We start from the raw sequence: 23,809 nt of genomic DNA, 5'->3' as shown, positions 1-23,809 counted from the left end.
AAAACTAAGAAACGCGGATGAACGCTTACACGGCAAAAACCTTGCTCGGTAATATTACTGTCAAGTCGTTGTGTACTGGTTTACATGATATTTCACACAAAGTTAGGCCAAGAGTCATTTCGGATAACAAAAGAGGGAGGTAAAAAAGTAAAGAGGTCTTGAGACGTCGGACAATTAACGTATGAGCAGACTGTATTCGTCTAATATACCTTCACCTCGACAACGTTGCGTCGTAAAGCTCAAACGACTATGACCTAAAAACGTGCAACAACGTTTTATTTAAACTTTAACTCTCCAAGTAACATTATGCGTACATGTTTTCATATATGCAGTGTGTGTTCAACAATAACCGTAAAGACATTTCCCTTATTAAATATAATATATTCTAAGGTCCAACTAGAATCAAAGGAAAACGGTTGTTGAAAAAATGTATTTGTTTTTCTATTTCTTCTATTATTTTTCAAAAAAAAAAATAGGGTTCAATAAGTCAACGAGGCTATCTCTGTTAACGGTTAACGGTAATGGTATAGGGTAGCAGTCCGGAGGTCTATATTACCTCATTCGCATTGTACCCGAAATAATTTATCAATACTCTTTCCATGTTGTTACTCTCTGAATCTTATATATTGCGTTATCTCGCTTTCTACTAGATTTGTTGCGACCAATTTCCCTAATGGCGTTTCTACAAATCTGTCTCGTCCCCTTTTCCCAATAAATATTATGTTATAATAATAAAACCAAGGATGTCTAAACTCTGCCAAATGAACAAAACAATTTGTACATGTAACGTTTTTTTTTAAAAATAGTCTCAAGACGTACCTGTTGTATGTTTTACTATTGTTATTTATAGAAAATTGATTTTAGTTTAATTCATTTTTATAAAAAGTTTCATTTGAAAACATTTTAGCTTAAATATAACGTCTCAATACCAAAAACGTTTAAGTGGACTTTTCCGTGTGTACTTACTTCTCTTTAAAACGGTGAACTAATTTCTTTACGTTTGATAAACACATATAATATGTGAGTAATACAAATTAATTTGGATTTCTTTTGTACAATAAACTATACGTTATGTGAAACGTTTTTTCGTCTAAAACATATAACAAATATAACTGTGTAATGTAAAACTGTACGACTGAATTGCGTTACTGTTGGTAGAGTGTATTTTTGAAAAGTAGCTGTTTTCCATACTATTTTCTAATAAGTATACTTACAGACGAAAACACATTGCTCGAAATGGAATCTACATAATAGTCCACGTGCGGTGCGTATCGAGCGAATTGAAAAACGAAATATAAAACTCTAGTCTTGTTCTGGCGGCGACCTTTCGGCAATATAATAATATTATACATGATATGGAATTCCCATATTGCGGGACATGTTTTTTTCGCCGTGTTATTACGTCGGACACGAGAAATAATAAAAATATATCCACCGACACCGGGCGGGCACTTGCCTGGGGGGGGGGGGTTGCCGAAGAAATTGAGGTTTCTTCGGAGCTATTATGTAGAGAGAAGGGGGTGAAATATTCAAAACATGTACCGTGCGCGGCAGAGGTGGCTGTCAAAGTTAAAAGTAAAACGTATAGTGGGTTAAAAAAAAAAAAAAAAAAAGGAGAAGAAGAAGCGGGAAAAAACGCGAATAAGGACGAGGATATGATGTGAAGGTGGAAGGATAAAGGAAGACGTGACCGGCACGACAACCGCGTCTACCGTGTATTGGACGACGTGATCGGGTTTCGGTATCGTGACGTCACCCTACCCTCCACTCCGCGCCCATCGTATATCTTTTGCCTTTCCGCCGTCTCCACACTTTGTGGTGGCCATACGTGAAGAACGTTTGGTAATGAACGACGGATGTTGCCACGCGTGCCCCCCCCCCACCATTGCGGAAGAGACGGCGCGTTAATGAAATTAAGCCCCATCAGCTAGGGGGCACTTCTTCTTATTCTTCTTCTTGGGCTTTTTCTATCTTTTTTTTTTTTTTTCATTTTGACCGTCCGGCCGTCGCTAATGATTTCCGAGTAGTTCAGAGTTTATATATATATATATAAATGTGTATAACGACTTTCAACTTTCCGGAACGTAATAATAAAACTTTCGGACACCATGTGACCGTCCGGCTACTCCTTGGAGCACATGTCGTCTCCCCCGCCGCCGCTTTGCCACCGTGTGAAAGTTGTGTTTTTTCTTCCGAAAGCTTTTCCGAGCATGGCGAGTGCGATGCTAGAAAATTTCCCAGAAGAACGTATGTGTATCCAGCTGCTGTTGTTGGCGTTTTGGCCGAACACACGAACGCGCCCTCGATCGGACATGGTTTTCTAAACTATTAACAAGAATTTAACAAATTACAAGTACCGCTAAAAAATTAATCTACTACATTTTTAGCAATTTTCACACATTATGACTTAAAGCTCATATTTTGTTAAAAAAAAAAATATTTATGCGTTTAAATCTAAGAGGAAATGAGGATATTTGCAGATGCCACCTGTTGTCGCTGTTTTCACGGTATAATGTAGGATAAGCTAGTTTCTCATTGATATAACCGGTTAAACTCAACCACCCGTCTTGTAGACTGTCATAGGCTAACGGATCCGAGAATCTACTATTTGAGTTTTGTATTGTGGATTGTAGAATTAAAAATAAAATTAGTCTCGAGTATGATGCGAACGATAAGAAAAGCCAAACAACGACACAGTGTCATTTGACCTACTAGTTTTGTTTTCTTTTACACTAATCGTTCTGTTAAAATATTAAGTTTCGTCGTAGGCGGGGGTATTGACAAGCTCCGTTGAATAATTACTATTACATAACAATAAGACTATCCGTATAAGATAGTAAACACTCTGGGAGACATGAATTCTAGCGAATTGTCGTTCATCAAAGGCTTAATATAGTAATAATAATTAATCAGACGGTTAATTTTAACGGACCTTAGATGAAATTAAAATCCCTTGACGACGACAGACTGTCTGTGAGTATTATTTTATTAATCTTGCGCCGCAAGACCACAGCTGAGTGAAACATAAAAACAAGCTAAAGCGTTTTGAAATTATTAATTCCGAGCTTTCGTCGGTGTCTCAACAGACGAGTTTTAACTGTCATCGTCGTTGCCGCACTTTACGATTCCAGCAGTTATATTTTTTATCGGCACTCAAACACGGTATACGCCTTTACTGGAATCAGCACAACGTAAGGCGTCCGATCTCTTTTGTTTTCTCAATCGAATAGAGCTAAACCCGGAGAAAGGAAAACAAGGAAAAAAGTTTTTACGACGCGCTTTTCATCTTTTACCAACACATTCGCGCCCGTCCATTCGAATTGATACCAGCGGACTCTGTTATAATGGCAACCCGTCGAAAACCCTCATTTAAACGTCCCGAATCGAATAAATAATAAAAAAAACTGTACGATTTGAATGGTAAAATAGTAACGCGCTGAAAATTCCAATTTATCAGGTGCAACTTTATACTGCTTCACAAAATCATGTGCAATACCTCGGAATCGTTTTACCACTTCTGCTACGTGTAGTTGATGCATAGTTTATATACTAAAGGTTTGAATAAAAAATAACAGGACGGTAAAAGTCTTTCCACACGCTCGAAATAAATAGTCTCAAGTCGATTCATAGTACAAATACCAATCAATCACAATAATAATTATTATAATATTCACGATATAAAATATAAATACGCTCTGCTCAATTATTTCAATATAATTAAAACCCGTTTTATCAAACAATAATTGAATCTGGGACGTATCTATTGTACGAATAATATTAATTATGTTTAGGAAAAACTTTAACAGTTACGACTAAAAATGAATATTACATCACCATCGTTTGAATTTAATAACGTTGGACGGTGAAAACATATGTACATTACAATCAGAGTTGACGTTGTATTCGAATATTGTACAAATAATACTAATAAAATTGTACCAAACATCTGTTGTAGTATTTAGAGAAGGTAATGGTAATTATAAAAGTAATAGGTAACATGCATGTCCTTATTGGTTATAAGATCAAATCGCTGCCAACAAATTACATATTATCCGTTTCTAATTGATTCATCGACATTTGTTTTTTGCGGTCGATAAAAACCAGTTATTAAATGCGTCGTTTGCTGTTTGAACTATTTTGCTTATTATTAACTCACCAATATCCAAAAATATAGATCATTTGCCAGCAGCTACATCGAAATAAACTTCAGGTGTAATGTTTTAGGTTATTATTATACATATATATATGAATGTAATTGGTCGTTGTAATACAACTCAAAATTCCCACGGGAGTGATAAAAATAATAATAATAAGGGATGATGGCAGGACAACGACATAGTACACCTATTCATATACATGTACATTATACACAAAAGCTGAATTCTGTTATCAGCGGCGACTTCTGTATAATAGAACATTATTGCGTCCCGGCCGTGTAATTAAGAAAAAGAACGGCAAGTGCAATAATAATTAATATTTATCGTGTAATTCCATTAAAGTTGGTGGAATTTAATAATGAAAATTAAAATGCGACCAACAGTCGAAAACTAGTACTGTAGTTGTTTTTCGCCCAAATGACAAATGCCAAAACGAAACAACAATAAAATTATTATTATTTTTAACTAAACAGTTAGGTACGTATTTACTTAACAAAAAAACCATCTCTCAATTAAGTTTTCCAATTTATACATTTTTTTTGTAATTAAATTTTAATTAATTTAAAAAAATTACCTAACCTAACCAGAAACATAATGTCATTAGGTATCTTTCTTTACTAATGCGACTAGTTATAATTAAATAATAAGAAATTTTCTAAAAATACAAAATTCCGGAAGAACCGTCAAAAGAAAAAAATCTATGATACAATTAGCTTTGTCACTTGCTGTACAGTAAAATTATATACTCCACTATCACTATTGTTCTACTAACTACATATTATATTTTACAAAACCAAGTTTTAAAAAAATTTAAAAAACGTAATTATCATATCAACAATTTTTTATTAAATATTTTTTCAGTGTTCACTTCAAATTATGTTTATAACTATTATTTGTCATTAATAAGAACAAAAAGTTAAAGAATGTTAGATACTGCTGTACTAATAGCACAATATCATGAAACACATTAAAAATGGCGTATTATAAGATTTTGTTTTAAAGTCATTCCTATATTTTGATTTATTAAATTGTATTTTTGTTTTAATCCTTAACTCGAAATGGACTTGAGACACTTTGCTGAAATAAGTTTTTTTTTCCATTAAACTATTCATTGATTCGGAAGACTAAAGAAAACTTAAATAAGTCATTTATTGGAAAATATATTTTGACAAAAATTAAGATAACAACAGCACTTACCGGCGCACGTATATTTCTTTTTTCTTTGTTTTTTTTTTTTTGTCAACGATGGATGGTTTACCGGATGAAAATGATACTCTTTTTAGGGAGAAAGCCATTTGCGAAACTCCAGCCGTGTAATTTTCCTTTTATTTTGCGATTTTCAAAATGTATGGCCTACGGCCTTTGCATTCTAAAACTCTTGTGTAAAACCATTATTCAAGCTTACACGTTTATTTTTTTTTCAACGGTTGGGTTTTATATTACCACAACGAGTTATTCTCTTCCCGTCAAGTACGGTATTTAAATTTAAGGTGAATGCGCTTAAATCAATAAACAGTCAATCGAACTTAAATAAAACTCTAATGTTCCAACTATTAGTAGTGATAACACACTGGGTTTTTCGTTTTTTTACATTTTCTGTTGGCATTCTCAATTTAATTTGCTCTCATTAGAACGGTACATAAAAGCTAAACTCAAAACTATTTATTATGGTTGGCCGAAAATGTAAATGATATTAAAAATAAATAGACTACCTATTTCGTATTAAATGTACTGCTTTTTGGTAATTTTGCGCATCGTGTATAACAGCTATGGTTATTTTTAAAACTTATGATATTTTTTTAATTTTTACAGGGCGTCTCAAAAACTGAATTTAAATGGTTCGCCGCATCGTAGGAAGAGACGAGGGTCGCAGGGAGAAGAAGCCGGTGTCGGTGTTCATGGATTTGCCAGTGGTCTACACAAGCATGCACCACCATTGCCGCCATTGCTCCAGCGCCGGATCGCCGGCAAAGAGCTCACGGGAGTTGGCAAGGTAAGATTATAATAATACTATAAACCTATTGTTTAACTACCACCGCCTCAAGTGTTACCTTAGTGACAGATGAGCTCACCAGCTAGTCTTACATTAACACATTATATATTTTGATAATAAATCTTCCAATCTTCTAAAAACTAACGAAAAAAAAACAAACGTTTGACCTGATAAAACTATTTTGGATAATTTTGTGCTCGGGACATTTATCTCGTTCCCAGTTTTAATCATCCAAGTGTTATTCGTGTGTTCATTGTTTGATTTTGAACCAAAAGAAACGGTAATTTTTTTCACGATTTTCCGTGCCATCGTTTTTTTTTAAATTGAATATACATCTTTAAACGCGTATTGAATTTACAATCGGTAAAAAAAAAAAAACGTCGTAGATAACTGATTCGTTTTTCTTTTATGGCGTTCGCGTACTCGTCTAATCGTATCGATTATCTAAATTGGAAAAAATCGTTTGTGCCAAATCCGTTTTTGCTCTGTCCGAACGACGGCTACGGTGGCGGCGACTTTTATTTATTTGTTCGTAGGCTAACGCTGATTTGTAAGGCTTAAGGTCTCCAAATGGAAGAAACGCGCGACAAGACAACATGCGGATTACCACTATACTACAGCTGCCGTCGTCGATACTGCGTTGGCTTGCAGTTGCTTCCTTAAGTTTCGCAGTTGTCCGTTCCGTTAAAAAGCTTATCCGGTCGCTTGCTATAGCTGCCGCCGTCAGCTTTGCTTCCTGACGAAGAAAAACGGTCTTAGCCGACTGGCTCGCACCTATCTGTACCGAACACATAAGAGTATCGTTAACTTCTCTGTACCCCACCCCGACCTTGTCCTGCGTAGTTGGATACAAATAGGATTTCCGGCAACACGGTCCAGAATTCTGTAAAATACTACTGTGCCCCGATATATAGGCTATTATGTCTGTCGACCCTTTTATTTTTTTTTTTAGACTTTAACGTTAATATCCCGTAGCTTTATTTTCAATAAATAAAAATACCTTTAAACGCTGTTAGCAGGCGACTTCGAAAATCGCCTGTATTATTGGACTTCGTGGGTCTTTTCCCCATAATAAACATTGATCACATCATTATGGCACCAGTTTTACAGCTTTACTCTTTACTTGATGTGCTTAAATAATATGTTAAACATGGGCTTTGATATTATTTTAAAACGAATATTGTGTATTGGGGTAGCTGTCGAAATTTCATTTTGTTAAAAGTCCATTTAAGCATACAATTATGTGTAGATGATAACTTCAATACAGATCTGCATTTTTGATCATATTTTTCAAGTATATAATATAGTCGTTGTTTAATTTTTTTTCTTGCCTGCCAATTGAAAGGAGAAATTGCCGTTGTTGTAAAATGGTGAAATAAAAACTATTATCTCATGTTTTAGACGAAAATATCACACGATTGGTTGAGACATATAAGAAGTTCTCAGTCTTTAAAGATTTACTTTGTATGATCCTGAATAGATCGCGAAGGGTTTTCTGCTAGTGGTTCATGTAATGTGTAGGGTACCTAGGTATGTTTTAACTCTTGTTGAAATTTTAAACAGTAAACATTATTTCACTTACGATAAACATAATATATCAAACACAAGAGTATGTTTTTAAAGAGTGGTTCAAAAATGAATTATTTTATCGTATTTCGGTCGCCCCACGTTTAAACGGCACACAGAGAACATCTTGGTGTTGGCTTCTTTGAATTTTGAGAGGTAAACACAGTAGTGCACTTCACCATAACTCATAACCCGATGAAAATTCGTGAACAATGTACAAGTTAATTTTTTCAAAGTGTTTCCAGGCCAAAAGTAAACGCATTACTTGTGCACGTCATATCCGTTTAAAAATAGTCTTTGGTAGGGTTTGGATACACCCGTTGGTGTTTATATGTATAGCGCGCGTGGAGGGTTTTAAATATTATTAGCCGAAACACTTAACTCGAGCACTTGAGAATGCGACAGCTTCATCATTAAAAACAAACCACGTTGGTCGACACGTTTATTATTCGCTCCCATTAAAATATAGAAAACGGTACCTGTGGTACGCGGCGGGGACGACTTATAATATTATGCTATTTCAAGTAGATTTGCCAGGAATTACATTCAGGAATTGATGATTTCTCTTGGGGTGGACGCGGCCTCTGTAGGTAGGTAAATTAAAAACAATGGCGTCCTTAAGTAGACGCAGTGCGATTTTAAATTAAACGTTAAACCTAAAGAATGAAAAACAGAAAAAAGTCGTGGATGATTTATGAACGTTGCGTTCAAGAACTTTTTTTTTATGGGACCCGTCAGACACTGAGTTAATATAAACAGTAAACGAAAATAAACCGACGTCTTGCCGCTATCTTCGCGTCCAATCTCATTTAACCAATCGTATATTATGTTCTTACGGCGTTGAGAACTTTCGGTTGTTTCAGTAATAAGAGAAACAAATTCAACATTTCGTAACCAGTTGGTTTCATTTGGTATCGAATTCATCATAGTATTCTAATAACAACCGTTATTATTCAAGTAAAATAATCTCCGTTATGAATAAGTTCTATGGAAAACTGGACAAGAAAAGGCCTACGCTGTCATAGGAATAAGGTTCATAGGTGAAATAAAAAAAATATAATTGAGACAGTTTTGAATTTTTCAATAAATACATTTTCCTAAATCGAGTTAACTATAAACATTACCTAAATTACAATGTGTAAGTATATTTGCATACTAAGTTTAAGATCAAGAGATATTACTAAAATTATTGTAATTGAAATTTTTTTTAACAAGCTTTAAGACTGCTAATAACGCAGAGTAATAACGCTTTAGATTGTTTAACTTTTCAAAACTACAAAAGTTTTAATCTTTAATTTTCTATAAAAGTACATTAACGCATAATTATTGTACAGATAAAAAACTGCGTTGTAATAGTAGAAAGCAAAACATATATTTTAATATCAATATAAATTATTCTTTGCTAGATTATTTCATGAGACATGAGTGTACTATTGTGTGGCGTCCTCTCAAGGATGTAATCGAGTGAACTCTAAGTATAATTACTGAGCTAGTAGGCCTATAGTACTCTGTAGAACAGTGTAGGCTAGTGGTCCATTCCACCCTCGAGTATTAACAGCTTAGACAACTGTAATAGTATAGCTAAATTATAAATATATTTACATTTTAATAGTGACTTACTATACAAGTCACTGTTGCATATAGAACACACTTTAATAGGGAACAATTATTTCACCGTATTTCAAGAAAGACTATTACGGCACACACTTGTCCGGGAGATTAAGTCGTTAAAACTTTGTCTCAGCCTGTATGAGGATAGCTGATGACTGTGATCAATTGGTAGATGGATCCATGTATGTTTAGTCGCCGGCATAATATTATTACAGATAGGTCCCCGGTGGTGGCACATATTATTTACACGGAAAAGGAGGACCCAGGACAATAGGACATTTGATGAAAGGGGTACTGTTTCTCGTCAAAAATATTGTACCTTGCCATCCTTCCCTAATCTACTCGAGCTGTACGTACACCGACTGCTCTCCCCTTGTCCGGATAATGTACGTGCAAACTGTGCAACGTTGGCAGTTATAAATTGTCGCTTGTTAAATGATATAAACAACTGGGATCCCGCCGGCCGCGTATACACCTCGCTAATGGCACGGCCAATTAACCCTTCGGGGGCCGCTGGAAATTCGGTTTTTTGGCGACGCTCAGGCCGCGCAGGGGTGGAATTTTGGAAGAGAATAAGGGAGGGCGAGAAGGGGTGCACTACACACGAGTTGCTGCAGCGACACGCGAACAGAGCGAGGAGAGATAAATAGACGGGCAGCCTATTAGGATTACTTGAAAAAACCCAAAAGGACAGTCAGCATAAATAAAAAAGTGCCTTTTGATTATAGCGTCAGCGCTGACGACGGGGAGTTGTACAAAAGTAAAAATGAAAAATAATTTCTTTTTATTTATGTAACTAATATTATGCTTAGAAGACACCTTAAAGAGTAAAATATAGGAAATATATGATCGTAAGAGGAACCAATGTTAGTATTCAATATATTTTGTTTTGTGACTCTTGCAACGCTTTTGTACAAGTCTCTTTGAACGAAAAAAACTCTCAGGAGATGCTTTTTTTACGATTTGAGCAGTTTTAGGGTAATGGCGCCCCTTTACATGGGTAAAATGTAGTTATACATTAACAGTGGTACATATCTACAAAAAATGTATGACCTATCACCTAAGTCCTAAACATTGTAACGTGTAACATGTAACATAATAACGAGCCCTAATTTTCTTTGTCTTTCGATGACATCACGTTTATTAATAAACAGCATAATTTAGTTACACACAAATAGTGTGTACATCATAATACTATTAATTTTATATGTTTTTGGATTTTTTTAATTTGACGACTATTGTAAAAATATCACGGACGATCAAGTTAGGTTTAGGTTGCCTTTCAAGATTCCACGGTATATTTGGGGCGAAGGTATTTGATTGGGTTAACTTTGGCTATTTAGCGTCAAAGAAAAAACCACAAAGAAAGTAAACTAAACAGCAAATTGTAAAGTCACCAGAGAAGATGTGTCAATTTATTATTATGTATATTATGTTTGTGAGTTACGGTATGTTGCCAACTATTATTAAGTGGTTGTTATATATTATTAAGTATAAATTATGTATGTACAAAATAATACTAAATCAACATAACGCTGAAGCAAAACCTATCTTCATCTCCACGCGGTTATAACCTTGTAACGGTCCGTTTATCTAAGCCGTCTACAGGGCGAGGTAATAAATAAGACGGTAATGAATATAGAAACAAAATGTTTGGGGAAAGCCCGGCGAAAGTACCCATTGTCGCCGGGGAATTCAGTGTTCTTCAGAGGCGAGAAGAAAAAAGGGCTTAACCTAATGGACGGTTACAAAGACTAGTTTTTACATTTAAATTACAAAGGTGTGTTGTCCGCCTAATACTAATGTCGTTTCTGTTTAATTCGAAAAGTATTATGCAGACTCACGTGCTGTTAATTAGTATTTTATCCAAGGCAGACGAATTAAATATAATATTATTTTATACGGTGTTATAAATTGTATTTTGTCTGTTGAAAAACGTGAGTTCACGGCAGTAAAACGATAATATGCAAATCTATAAAATATAATCGAATTTATATAACCATTATTACATTATTGTAGAACGACGTCACGTTCAACCGCGGTGTAGTCGTTTCACGTATGAGCTATAATAATAGTATTTATTATTTTATTTCAACCACTATGAGCATTTTTTAATTTTATTTGGCAAACCTATTTCTATAGTTAATTTTTTTTTTCTCCGATAAGTGTCCAGCAAAATCTTCGTTACAAAGAAAATATAGGAAACATAAGAAACGATTTATTAAAGTTTACAGTATAATATATGAGAAAAACTCTTTGGTAATATTAATAAATATAATATATATTCATTGCATTTATAACACTTTGGAGTTTCGAACACGACGACATAAAACAAAATATTATAATATTGTCTACTATAATAGTATAATATACATATAACGTTTACTGTTTAGAATAATGTGAATATTGCATGCGCACATACGCGAGATATCATGACTCCGTTAACATAATATTATATGGACTTTTCACCCTCTTGTTGTGTGACGGGTAGAAATGTTTATTCTGCCGGAGATTGTAATCTTATCAAACAACGGTCTAGGGGTCTGGTTTTAGGCAAATGCGTCGATCCGGTGATTAATGGAACTACCGTAGCCGTTTCCGAACATATTCAGACTACCATTTCGCCAATGCTGAATAATTTCCATAGCCAACACGTTTTGTGTGTGTCTCCCCGGGCCTTTTGTCTTCCCTTATCGCCCGTCCTTTAAAACCACGCCCATTGTTATCGAACTTTCACCCTCTCCGAGGGGGGGATGGGGCAAACAAACCACGCCGAACTTTGTCATTGGAAAAATTCGATTTCCCCAAATGGAAAGCTGTTGAATACATTTTCTTTGTATATAATTGGAATCCCGGTAAACTATGCGAGCACCTTGGGACGCTGGAGTTATCATTGTACCCAAGCGCAGATCCAAGAGCAAGGCTAAGGGATCTCGCGGGACTTAATTTTTTTTTAAAGCCTTAAAAATACTGCCACTTCTTAAAGTCATATATTTAATATTTAAACATGGCTTTAAGCTTTTATGTATGTTCTTAAACTATTTAATTTGGAGTAGTCTAGGTTAGGTTTGACCTAATTTAACCTTATGAGTATATATTATGAATATGACTCGGATGTAGTTACATTTAGATTATTAAATAGTAGTTATATCAAGAATTAGTTAATAAGATCCGTTGAATGGAGTCAAAAAACATAATTTCTAATTTTTTTAGGATTTTTCGAGTGATTTGTACATGAGATTTATTAATAACTATAATTTCATAAAAAAAAAGTTTTTAAAAAGTCTTAAAGCAATTGACAAAATGTTTTAATTATCTGATGTAATTTTCTGTAAATGTTTTTAAATTCTTCCAGTTTCATATCATCAATTTCGAGCCCTTAATACAATATGCCTAATACAGTTAATACAGTAAACTTTTAATACAGTTTGCCTAATTTTATTAATCACTCTTGTTTTAGTATCATAAAAGTAAAATTAATCAAACAACAACATATTTATGTAAGAATGTAATATTTTCAATAACCGTGAAATCTTATAATATATGTATGTATATATGATGAGTAAGTAAGTATATGGTATAGTAAATAATCATTGTTATCATTGTACTGTACAGTAATTTGGATTTATGTCCGTAAATAAAAAAATATGTATACATATATTTTTGTTGAAAATAACACTGTCTAGGTATTTGGCTGACTACCAACGCTTCCGTTTTCGATCAGGGCACAATCCCATTAGAAGGTAACGATGAGGATTGAATTAGCGTTGACAGGGCTTTGCGGCTGTTGTTTTTGTATTATCTCTGTGATGGATTGAGATAGTGGTATGGAGGGGGTTTAGCGGCAATAGGGTCCATCGTGGTATTGTTATTTTTACCCTATACCTTGGTCAGGATAGTTTAATATGACGGATAGCTTTGTACTCGATGGATGAGAATGCGATTAGATTTTCTTTTCATTTTTTTCATATCCTTATGTATATAAATATCATTAATAGGTTTTCCTGTGATATATATAATAAATATATTATTAAAATGCCACGGTCTAAAAATATGGATGGTCTAGTTTCGCTGCTTGTAGCTACTTTAGACAATTTATACCTCACCTCGTGATCAATTTATCAACTATATTAACGTATATAAATAAATTCCTAAACTAATATTATAATGTGTATTATAAAGTTTATTATAAATCAACAGTAATTCAATATAATCGTTAACACAAATGAAAACTTTGAAAAATAAAGCATCTATAAATCTAAAAATATAATACTAGAAACTTAAACATATATATTTTAAACTAAACAATTTTAAATTCGTTAACTGAAGTTATAAGGTAAACAATTTTCATTTATCTTTTTATAGGTAATCAAATTAAAATGTTTATCACTAAGCCATTGATGAGCGTTTTTATATAAATAATATAGACAAACAATATAACCTATTTACCCATTTACAATAGTATTAGTGCTTATACCAAAAAAAAAAAGGAAAACATATTATTAAAATTGAGTAATCTCGATATCATCTGAAGAATAAAAAAAGCATGGTTCCATCTTTATCAAATTCTCCCGGCTCGCTTTAAAGCCCGAAGAAGTGGTTACTAGTTTGGTAAAAGATCTGTAGTTCGAACGCATCAAGTTTAGGGCTTCTATGTAGCTCAACGAATCGGTATCGACGTATTGCATTTCCGATCCCAACAAGTGCTTCATATCGGCTATGAGCGCGTTTAGTATTTCTTGGATTCTAGACTTTGTCTCGTCAGAGGTTAAAACCGACATATCGAATCTTGTGTCGTGGTACAAAGTAAAGAGGAAGTAAAACAGACCGGTTAGATTCCTCGACACTCTTTGATGTAGTCCAACGATGGCCTGGGACATGTCTTGGTCGTACGCCATTAAGGGTCTCATGTACTGGGCGAAATTCACCAAAAAATGCATCGAGTTGTAACCGACGTCGGGCTTTTCGCTTTCGTCGATTATTCGGAGGCCCAACTTAAGGTGAGTAATGGCCGACCAATAGAAGCACGTGTAAATGGTCTGTAACACCGACTTGTGGTACTGGCGCAAAGCTCTGGGGTCGAATTCAAACGTGGCCTCGAACGCGTTCACTCCCAGGTTAAGCATCATTTCGTTTGGTATCGCTCCACGCCAAGAAATGGTTTCCACCAACTCTTTAAACACCAACCGGCTGGGTTCGAAATTTAAATCGGTTCTGCTGTCCTTGACACCAAGACCGCGAACCAACTGGTCGGCCTGGACGACGTTCGATTCCATTTCTTGTTGAACGGCCTGAAAGTCCAAGTCGGTGTACTTCTGTCGGTAGTCGACCAACGGATCATTGCTATCACACCAAGTACCCCAGAAGTCGTGTAACCTGCCTAGAATTTGTCCGTGCACCATTGTCATGCGAGTTCGAGCGTTGACAAAATCTGTCTCGTTCTTCACGAAATCCGCCGGCACCTTGTAAAGCAATACCGTTTCGTAGCTATTGTTCAAATAAAGATGCAACGACATGAGCTCGCCGATGCCGCCGACTTCGCCGTACAACAGCATTGCTAGCATATCCATTACGGATCCGCCCAATGGCATTATTGAACCGTCGACGAGGTTGTTGGCGTTTTCCAACTATTTAAAATATACAAACAATGATATAAGTTCAGTAAGACCAACAGTAAAGGATGATCGAAGAAATTTCCTTATAGTAGCAGCGGGAATACTAATAATGTCTCTAAGAATTTCTACGAACAAATGACAAATACCTTAAGGATATCCATTATAGGGTTTAATGGTCGTCCCGCTAATTTCCTGATTCGAAACTCCTCTTTTAGAAGAGCACAGTAGGTTCAATTTTCATTTCCCTAATCATTTTAGCATTTTGTGGAATATCCAGTCCGACTCCTCATATCATAGGAACAAAAACTCGTTGACAACTCATTTTAGAACAACATGAAGACTCCTAATTTTTTTTAACACCTAAACAGGAATCCTAGTTGAACCGATAAGACTCTTTAATACAAAAGCCTTTTAAGAACCTATAAGAATCCCGCGCTACTAGGGTGGTAGTCTTTGCCTTTCCGAGAAAAGATAGTCTAGCAAAGGAAGCCTAGGATGGCGATTAAGACAATTTACATAAACATACATACTTGATCGTCAATAGGAAATTTGAGCATTAAGTAATCGGCTAGCACCAAGTGTTTGATTGATATGTCGACATACGCACATCTCGCCGATCTAAACATGGCGGCTTTCAAATTTTTACCGTGTTTGCACGATTTAAAATGTCCTAAGTTGACATTCGGACAATAGTCAGCATCGTCGTCCTCTTCGTGTGAACATCCGTATATGGACTGTAATAATCAGAATATTAATAGTTAATGATGTTTTAAGACTTAGACTCATCCGAGTATCATTAATATTATTATTTTTTTTATTTCAAAACAAAATATTTTGTGTACTGACATTGTGTATGATGGTGTTTAGCTTCAGTCTTTTGCTTCGGGCTATTAGGTCTCCATCTTCGGTAACGGTAAACTTATAATGACGAGGAAAAAGTTTTTGCCATCCTTCCAGCATAATGTATCCGCCAATTTCATTTTTAGAATGCGCTATACATTTGGCTTCGTCTATAGCGTCCATGGTCGCCATTGCCCATGATGACCAAAGTGAAAACACGCATACCACTAATACCGTCTTGAACATGTTTCTAAAATCAAAAAAAAAAATAGAAAATAATAAATAAAATTATCAAAATTGTTTGTGCAGTTCAAAATAAATGGTTTTAGATTTAATCAAAAGTCAATATTTTGGTTTAAATATTGTTTGAACTAATTTGGCGTTCTATGCAAACCGTAATGTTTCTCTAAACTACAAAAAGATTTTTGTACTATGACTTATGAGTAATACTCGATCACTTTCTTGTCGTGGGTAAATTAGAGACGAATAATAATGTGTGTATTCCTCGATGATAAGACGCGTGTGACTTAAACTATTTACTTTAAATGTCTTTGTATTTCTACCGATATGTGTATTTGATTGAACGGCGCGTCACTAAACAGTGCGACACTAAAAAAAAAACTAAAAAAATTTGATGATGTTTGAAATTTATTCGGTACTTAGTTATAAAATATTACATTATTCCTAGGTACCTATAATGAACATATATTTTTTTTAGCCCCACAGTTTCGTCACCGTTACAAGCGAACAACACTTGCACAGATGTTTGTTCTCAAATTACACATATTGTCAGTTATCGTTTATCCGTACAAAACTATCACTTAAATATTATTATACTATACAAGTTGTTTTATATTCTACAACTTAATAGTAATAATAATAATAAAAAATTGTATAATTTAATCGTTTTATTACCATTATTGTTATTAATTGTAAAAACAGGGTGACGGGGATAAATACAAAAATCATAATGTTTTAAATCTCAATAAACAAAACGATTAACACTTCTGAATACTAATTGTAAGTTAAAATCTAACGTAAACGCATCCACGATGTATTGATGTAGTTTATTTTTTTTTTCGTTAGTTGCGGTTAATTATTATTATTCTATAATTGGGGTTTTTTTTACTTACAAATTAGGTTCTCGTCAGTAAACGGCTTTCTTGTTTTTCGGGTAACAGTTAATGATTCAACTTGTTTAAGTGTACACGTTCAGTATCATATTCTTATTGAAACGAGCATCGACGCACTTGAACGCGTTATGGATTTAATTTAACTATGGAGCGGTTGTTGTTGGACTTGGTAGGAAAAACAGTAAACTCGTCATCGAGCGTAAAATTTGTTTACACAGATGTGACCATTTTTGCTGTACAATAGCTGATTCACCACCTTCTTGCACATTTATTTTTTCACAAAACTGTAGAAATCGTAACAAATGCTAAACCTTTACATAATATTATTTTTTTAAACGAACGTGATAAAAGCTGTGTTTTTTTTTTGTTTATGAGACGTTTAAGAGTAGACGGGCCATTTTCTTTGGAATAACTATGAATTACTTGTTATTATGTAATACAGCGAAATGTACAGCTTGCACGGTTAAAAAACTAAGTGATGTCATTATGTTTAATTATTTTGCTATTCAAATCAGGCTTTAACGAAAATAATATTCATAATGTCAAGTGCTTATATTATTTTTTTATTGCGTCAAGGTGCCTTTATCACTTTAGTTCATGATTTTATCGTTTTATTTCTTCAAACTATTATTGTTTTTGGATTTTTTTTTTGTTTCAATAAAAATCCGTAGATTATGTAAATTTTGTAATTATTTTTTATACAAAACAATCGTTTAGATTTATACAAGCCCGTTTGAATGCAGATGCGTTTTATTAAACCCCGCTGAGACTTTGGGCAATACGTTTTTGTCAATACCAAACCCATTTGTAGATGCGCTAAGGCAAATCCGCGGGTATAACATTAAAATATAATATGTTAGTAACACAATTTAGTTATTTAATGTGTTCCCATAATTTATTTTTAATTTCGATCACATATTATTTACATCTACATTGCCTGTTGTACTTAAAAATAAAAACCTAAGTACATAAAACCATACAAACGCAACTGTATGTTATGCTCGCGGACCAAAACAAATACCAAACTACTTTTGGCCCTATTTTAAAGTTATATACAATAAGTTTAGTATAACAGCCAGTCTCGACTACAACATTAATTTTAGGGTAAATTTTTCTTACTTATATTCTATTGCAGTTTATCAACCTACAAATTAACAGTGACGGGTATCATGCATGTTATTAAATTAATATTTTAAAAATGTATTTCCAATTTTTATTTAGTAACTGTAAAGTTTATTAGCTTAATATTTGTTTTTAGGTAAATATATCATGGTGCCAAACGTTTTAGAACAATCAGGGGGAACAATCTACTTGGGGGCTTTGGGGGTTAATTTCGGGCCCGACAATAATATAACGTTTAATTTTTGATTTAATCGATATTTATAAAAGTAAAGTATACATCTTATTCTCGCTCCAGTATTACTATAGTTGAATTAAAACGTTTACTGAAAAATTTATATTATACAAACCTTCTGTACGCGGGTAATGTGTGCGCGCTGTAGGCGTTTATGTGCAGACAATCAAAAGCGACTGCACATACAATTACTGGTCCGTATTATAACGTCGGGAGCTCGATAAGAATTCCCGGCAGAACTTTGTCTTGGCCGAATTGTTTTGGCCGCACTGAAATACTTATGGAAATTGGCGGGCACGCGCAATTACACGTGCAGTAGCTGGCATTCCGTTAATCGAATTAGTTTCGAACAACACAACGAGGCGCATTTGAATTGAAAATCGATTTCGAAAGCGAAATCTATAGCCGATTTGAAAGTTAAGTTAAAAAAGCTAAGCCACACGACAATACCGTACTATTCACCGCGGCCATGCAACCGGTGTGACAAGTGACATCTAAAATGCAGCTGTCAAACCGCTGTTGGCGATACAGATTACAAAGAGTGACGATGGGAGGGATCATCAGCTGTTTTCAAACGTTTCGATAACACAAAAACAAACCATAATACCTAATATGTAATAGATAGCGCGGCTAGGCCACAAGACTTTATCGGTATCTATCGGCAATCGAACACGGTTCGAGAGTGTTCAGTAACCACGTTATCGGTTTGCCGAGCACCTATCATCCATGTGTATACAGCGCGGCTTCGGAATATTTACACATTTCGTGTATAGTAGTTCTAGTGAATTGCTCTGTATAAAGTACAATGACGAGCTAACGACATTTCACAAAAATTAAACGTGCACACTACTCGAGGCTTTGTTTGAACATTGACATATTATATGGATTTGTTTGTTTAATACTGGAAACGTATATTAATCAAACACCAATAAAGGATTTGGCAAATGAAAAATTGTTATTTTATGTACAATATTGATCGATTCGATCAAATTTGTCAAAATACTGATAGCCGTCATTAAATACAAATTTTTTAATTGTTTCGCTCGCGACTAGGTTTTCCAAGGTCTTGACAGTGAATATTTTTTTGCCCTTCTATACATACCGCTGAACCGTTTCCGGCTGCGGAAATTGGAAATGACAGAGCGGCGGCCGGATGCTATTGGAAACCCATCGATTTTCCGGCCGGTCCCTGGTAACGTCACGTACTTTACTTGTACCTAGGCTACAAGCTCCGCCGAACTCGTGCGTGCCGCCCTCATAACATGTATTAACCCTTGGGTTTCAGCTGTCTCGGATCCGCGGCCGTCATATTAATAATATTGTTATCCGCAGACGGCTGTCAAGATTTCCAAGGATGGTCGCCGGGCCTTGTAATACGTGGAGATCACCCCAATTTTACTCGGCCGTGTACGTCATGTTATACTACACAGAGCTCTGATAGCAGTCGTCAAGCCGGTCGTTGTTACCGCAGAAGGCCGTAGATCGACCAACGACAGAGGTCTTGACAAATTGAACAACAGTTTGTTTCACGTCTCTATTAAGACGACGACGACGACGACGCCGCACGTGCGCCAGCCCTAAAACACGAATCGGTGTAAAATTATATCTCATCAACACCGAAAGAAAGTAGGCACCTCGATGGCTTATTTCAAAAAAATTGTAAAACTCAAAACATTTTAGACTAAATTTATAAATTTACCTACATACCTTATCAAAAAATTAATATAGTTTAATTTCACGCCATTTTTAAAGTGTATTAATATTGGAATTGCATGAAGCAAAGCTGTGTAACTTGTATTTCACGACTAGTTATATTTAATTTGTCATTATGAATTGTAATTTGAATAACTCTCTTAAGCCTGCTGACATGTTAAAAACGGACATGGCCATGTCACATACCAACTATATGTTAACCGGGCTCGTTAATTTATCTAAAACTCGGTAGTACATACAAAGTGCAACCAATAGAAAAAAGTTATGCGTTTTTTATAGGTTTCCAGGTATTATTCTCTTGTCATTTCACGGTACCTTGAACATTTTTAGATAAACTGTAACAGAGCACGTGCGGCCCGTGAAAGAAAATAATATATTATTTATTGTTCTTATATACACTCGGGCGGCGGCGGCGGTTTCTCGGCGATTTATTCATGCCGTTTTTTGACGTTTTCGTGGCCGAGGTAATTTTTTACAATATAAAGTCTCTCCCAACACCCCGATAGCCCTTGTGTACCCGATAGGCGTTTTTATTTTTGAAGTGAAAAATAAGGGTTCGAATGTAAGAAACCCGGCGGTACTTATCCACGATCGCTTTTGTACTGTCTAACAATTGATGGCTCGATAAATAGTAAAATAAAACATTATTTAAAATATTATAATAAAAGATCGACGTGTCGCGTCGAGAGACTGGTCTATACTTATGTTTACCCCTTTTTTTTTTTTTAAACATTCTGTAAAGCCCTGAAAGTTACTTACCGCAAAATATCACCTTTTGTTTAAAACTTTTTTAAAACAGTTGAACAATAAGCACATTTTGTATAATTTGTCGCTTTTATTAAAAATCAAATTAGTATTTTATATTTTCTTGAAACCGTTAGTGACAATAACGTTATGCGGTTAAAACAGATATATACAAAAAATATACAGAAATAATAAAGTTGGCTTAATTAAAAAAAAATAACTATTTAATTAACGAAACGCAAAATATAATTTTTCGTTATTTGTTTTTATTTTATAGCTTTTTATTTGTTTTCTTATAAGTGCAACGTGGATACACTTTTTTTTTGTACGTTGAAGTAATTATAAAAGTTTAGTTCTGAAAAAACGACGAGTTATAGCAATATTAATTGTAAGGAAAACGCAAATAATATTATACAAAGAGACACGAATCAGGGTAGGGTAATGATAATAATTGAGGGTGTCGATTTTACATGCATGGCATTAATAACGTCCATTTATTTTTAAATAAATAAGCCGGTAGTATATATTTTGTTTACATATATCATCATACAAACGAATAATTGTATAGTTCACTAACAAGTACCTACGTTAATTGAATTTAAATACAAATGAAGATAAATCTGGTGTTATTTGTAGTTAGGCAGGTATTATGCTCACATTTATAGCATAATAAGTATATTTTCCATATGCTTTGATGAAGTTTAGGGGATATAAGTCAAAACTTTGTGTGAGGTTTTGCAAATATTTTATGAAATGTACCTATTATATTTAAATTTAAAAACATAATATTATTGAAAACATTGTGTTATCAACATTTGATTTCCTACAAAATTGTGATGTAGGTAAAACTATTGAGACAGCTATTTAAAAAACAAAAACACCTTTTTAATAAAAAGCAATGCAAACGTTTTTATTAAATTTATCATTACCGTGCTTATTGAAATGTTTTTAAAGATAACATTTTATAACGTCAAAAAGGTGCTTTAAAAAAATATACTTGTTCATTCTATAATATTATTCTCGTTCATTTGACGTTGAATGAAATACTTGCATAACAAATAAGAGACTGTGGTTAAAAGAAAAAAGAATCAATAAATTGAATAGAGCACACCTTCAAGTTTGTCGTCAAAGTTAACGTTAATATAAAATAATATGTAAGGTGGGAGAGCGTACACAAAAAACAACAAAACGGGGGAAATCTGTTGACTACAGTGCTGCGAGGTCCAAAACAACCTCGTTAATAATTTTCAAGAGCCATTCTCGGTTAAGGGGCGGCAACCATCGTCGTCGTTATGGAATTCATCAATTCTCTGACTACAATCAAGTGTCTACCTTTCCGTCCCTGGGAGAAATAAGAACGTCACTGTCGTCAGCTGATGTCTCTCCGTCCGTCCAGACCACCGTTATATTTATTTATTAAATTCATAAAACGTTATTTACTCAAGTCATTATTATAATAATTACTACGGGACCTATGTATAATAATAATACAAATATTTCCGTTGCCGTTAAGTACGGCGAAGACATGATTAAATTATAAGTACTCCGACGGGTACATGGGACAGAAAGGTTAATTAATTTGAATGGACTTTTTGAAGAAAACGTTGTCTTTGCGGCGCCACTCGCCTATTATGTAGTCAAGAATGAAACGTCGATCCTTCCTGTCAGCCCAGCCGTCACTTGGCCGTTTTCTTTCACGTGTAATTATTTCTGTGTCAAAATCTTTCAGATGTTAACGCCTACGGTTCATCTTTTTTTTTTTTGGTCGTTAAAATTAAAAGTACAACAATGAAAGAGAATAAATTAGCATAATTTTCGTTGCATAAACCAAAAAAATGGTCATTGCGGCGTTTTGTGAAATTATAAATATTCAAAATTCAAACTACCCTTGTTGGCCATTTTTCATTACTATATAAATGATATATTGCGAAACATTCAGCTGTTGATTTCACATACAAATTCACAGTGAAATATGTCAAATACGTATTGTGTTAAATATATAATAATATTTTTTTTTACAGGTGAGTGGGACAATTTTCCTTTTGTGATCTAAGTATGAAAAAAACTGTTATTGGTATTCCGTAAGTATTCATGAAAACGAATTATACAATAATTATAATGTTATAAAGTTGTGAAAAAACTTTTTTTTATACAGTTGTTTCTTTTGAATAAATATGTTGTTTTTAAAACAAATTTAACAATTTGTTATCTCATTATCGACGGTCACGATCTTGCGAAATTTCAAATCTACTTACATTTTTTTGTAACATGATACTTTATAAAATTGATCAGATGGCAAAAGTAATGTAATAATAACGAAGAAAAGTAAAAAAGAATATTATTATATTTATATTTAAATAGAGCGACGTAACGTAGTTATAACTTATGCATTACTATAATATAATCATTATTAGTTATTCAACGGTCGACGTAGTACGCTATTTAAATGGTAATAAGTCGTGTCGAAGTTCTACAATGCAATATTATTATTGTGATGGGATTTTCTTATTATATATTTTGAATACATTATTTGGCCGTTTCTTTATTTTACAAATCTTCGCCGCGCTCCTCAAATGAAACACAAGCGGAAAATCAAATCACAGTCGATCCGAGATGGATTCCCGGAATGAAAAACAGCTATGTACTTGTCGGATTTTTGTTTTTCGTATCGATTGTCACCTCGAAAACAAACGGCTAGCACACACATAATTTCGATACACATTTATTGTACAGGGTGCGAAAAACGCATGACTTACCATTCCGAAAACTTGGTAATGTCATATCGTTTCTGACGGATATGGGGTAGAGATATTCGACTTTAGAAACCGAGCTTGTGGGGTGACAACCCTCGCGGTGCTAATGCTCCCCCTTCGAAGATCTTCGAGCCTCTTCCTCTTCCCACACTCCAGACGGATATCCATCCGTCGGAACGGAAAAGCTTTTTAGAGAGATGAGAGTATGAGAAACATACGAGGAACGTCGTTGTCGCTGTCAACCGCGTGACGAATATAAAAGGAGCTAAAAGTTTTTAAAAACCAAACGCAAAACTACAAAAGAAGATCTATATAGACATTCTTTCGAAA

At 34.4% G+C, this 23,809-nt stretch overlaps 2 protein-coding genes across 6 annotated transcripts in view; one reads left to right on the top strand and one right to left on the bottom strand.

The window, feature by feature from the left end:
* Nucleotides 1–23,809, top strand: part of LOC126834831 (kinesin-like protein CG14535) — a 113,670-nt gene that overhangs the window by 46,160 nt on the left and 43,701 nt on the right. For all 4 annotated transcript variants that reach the window (XM_050567019.1, XM_050567018.1, XM_050567020.1 and 1 more), the window contains exon 2: nucleotides 5,970–6,150. In XM_050567019.1, the coding sequence (XP_050422976.1) occupies nucleotides 5,970–6,150 (181 nt within the window). The remainder of the gene's footprint in view (nucleotides 1–5,969; nucleotides 6,151–23,809) is intronic.
* LOC126834832 (uncharacterized) lies at nucleotides 13,586–18,768 on the bottom strand. 2 transcript variants are annotated; one of them, XM_050567023.1, is made up of 5 exons: nucleotides 18,385–18,767; nucleotides 16,916–17,199; nucleotides 15,789–16,032; nucleotides 15,473–15,676; nucleotides 13,587–14,954 (listed from the first exon to the last, which is right to left on the bottom strand). In XM_050567023.1, exons 3-5 carry the CDS (start codon nucleotides 16,026–16,028, stop codon nucleotides 13,830–13,832), a joined length of 1,569 nt encoding a protein of 522 aa, XP_050422980.1. In that variant the 5' UTR covers nucleotides 16,029–16,032; nucleotides 16,916–17,199; nucleotides 18,385–18,767; the 3' UTR covers nucleotides 13,587–13,829. The 2 variants fall into 2 exon arrangements, with proteins under 2 accessions (XP_050422981.1, XP_050422980.1); XM_050567024.1 differs by lacking the exon at nucleotides 16,916–17,199 and having other exon boundaries at nucleotides 13,586–14,954; nucleotides 18,385–18,768.

Source organism: Adelges cooleyi, unplaced genomic scaffold, assembly GCF_023614345.1.
Source record: "Adelges cooleyi isolate 19-005CV unplaced genomic scaffold, UGA_ACOO_1.1 ACOO_flye_CR_arks_rails_tigmint_CR_PRNA_21, whole genome shotgun sequence".
In the NCBI taxonomy this organism is placed as follows: Eukaryota; Metazoa; Arthropoda; class Insecta; order Hemiptera; family Adelgidae; genus Adelges; species Adelges cooleyi.
The sequence above is the reverse complement of the archived record's forward strand: the minus strand, read 5'-3'. Positions and strand labels throughout refer to the sequence as shown.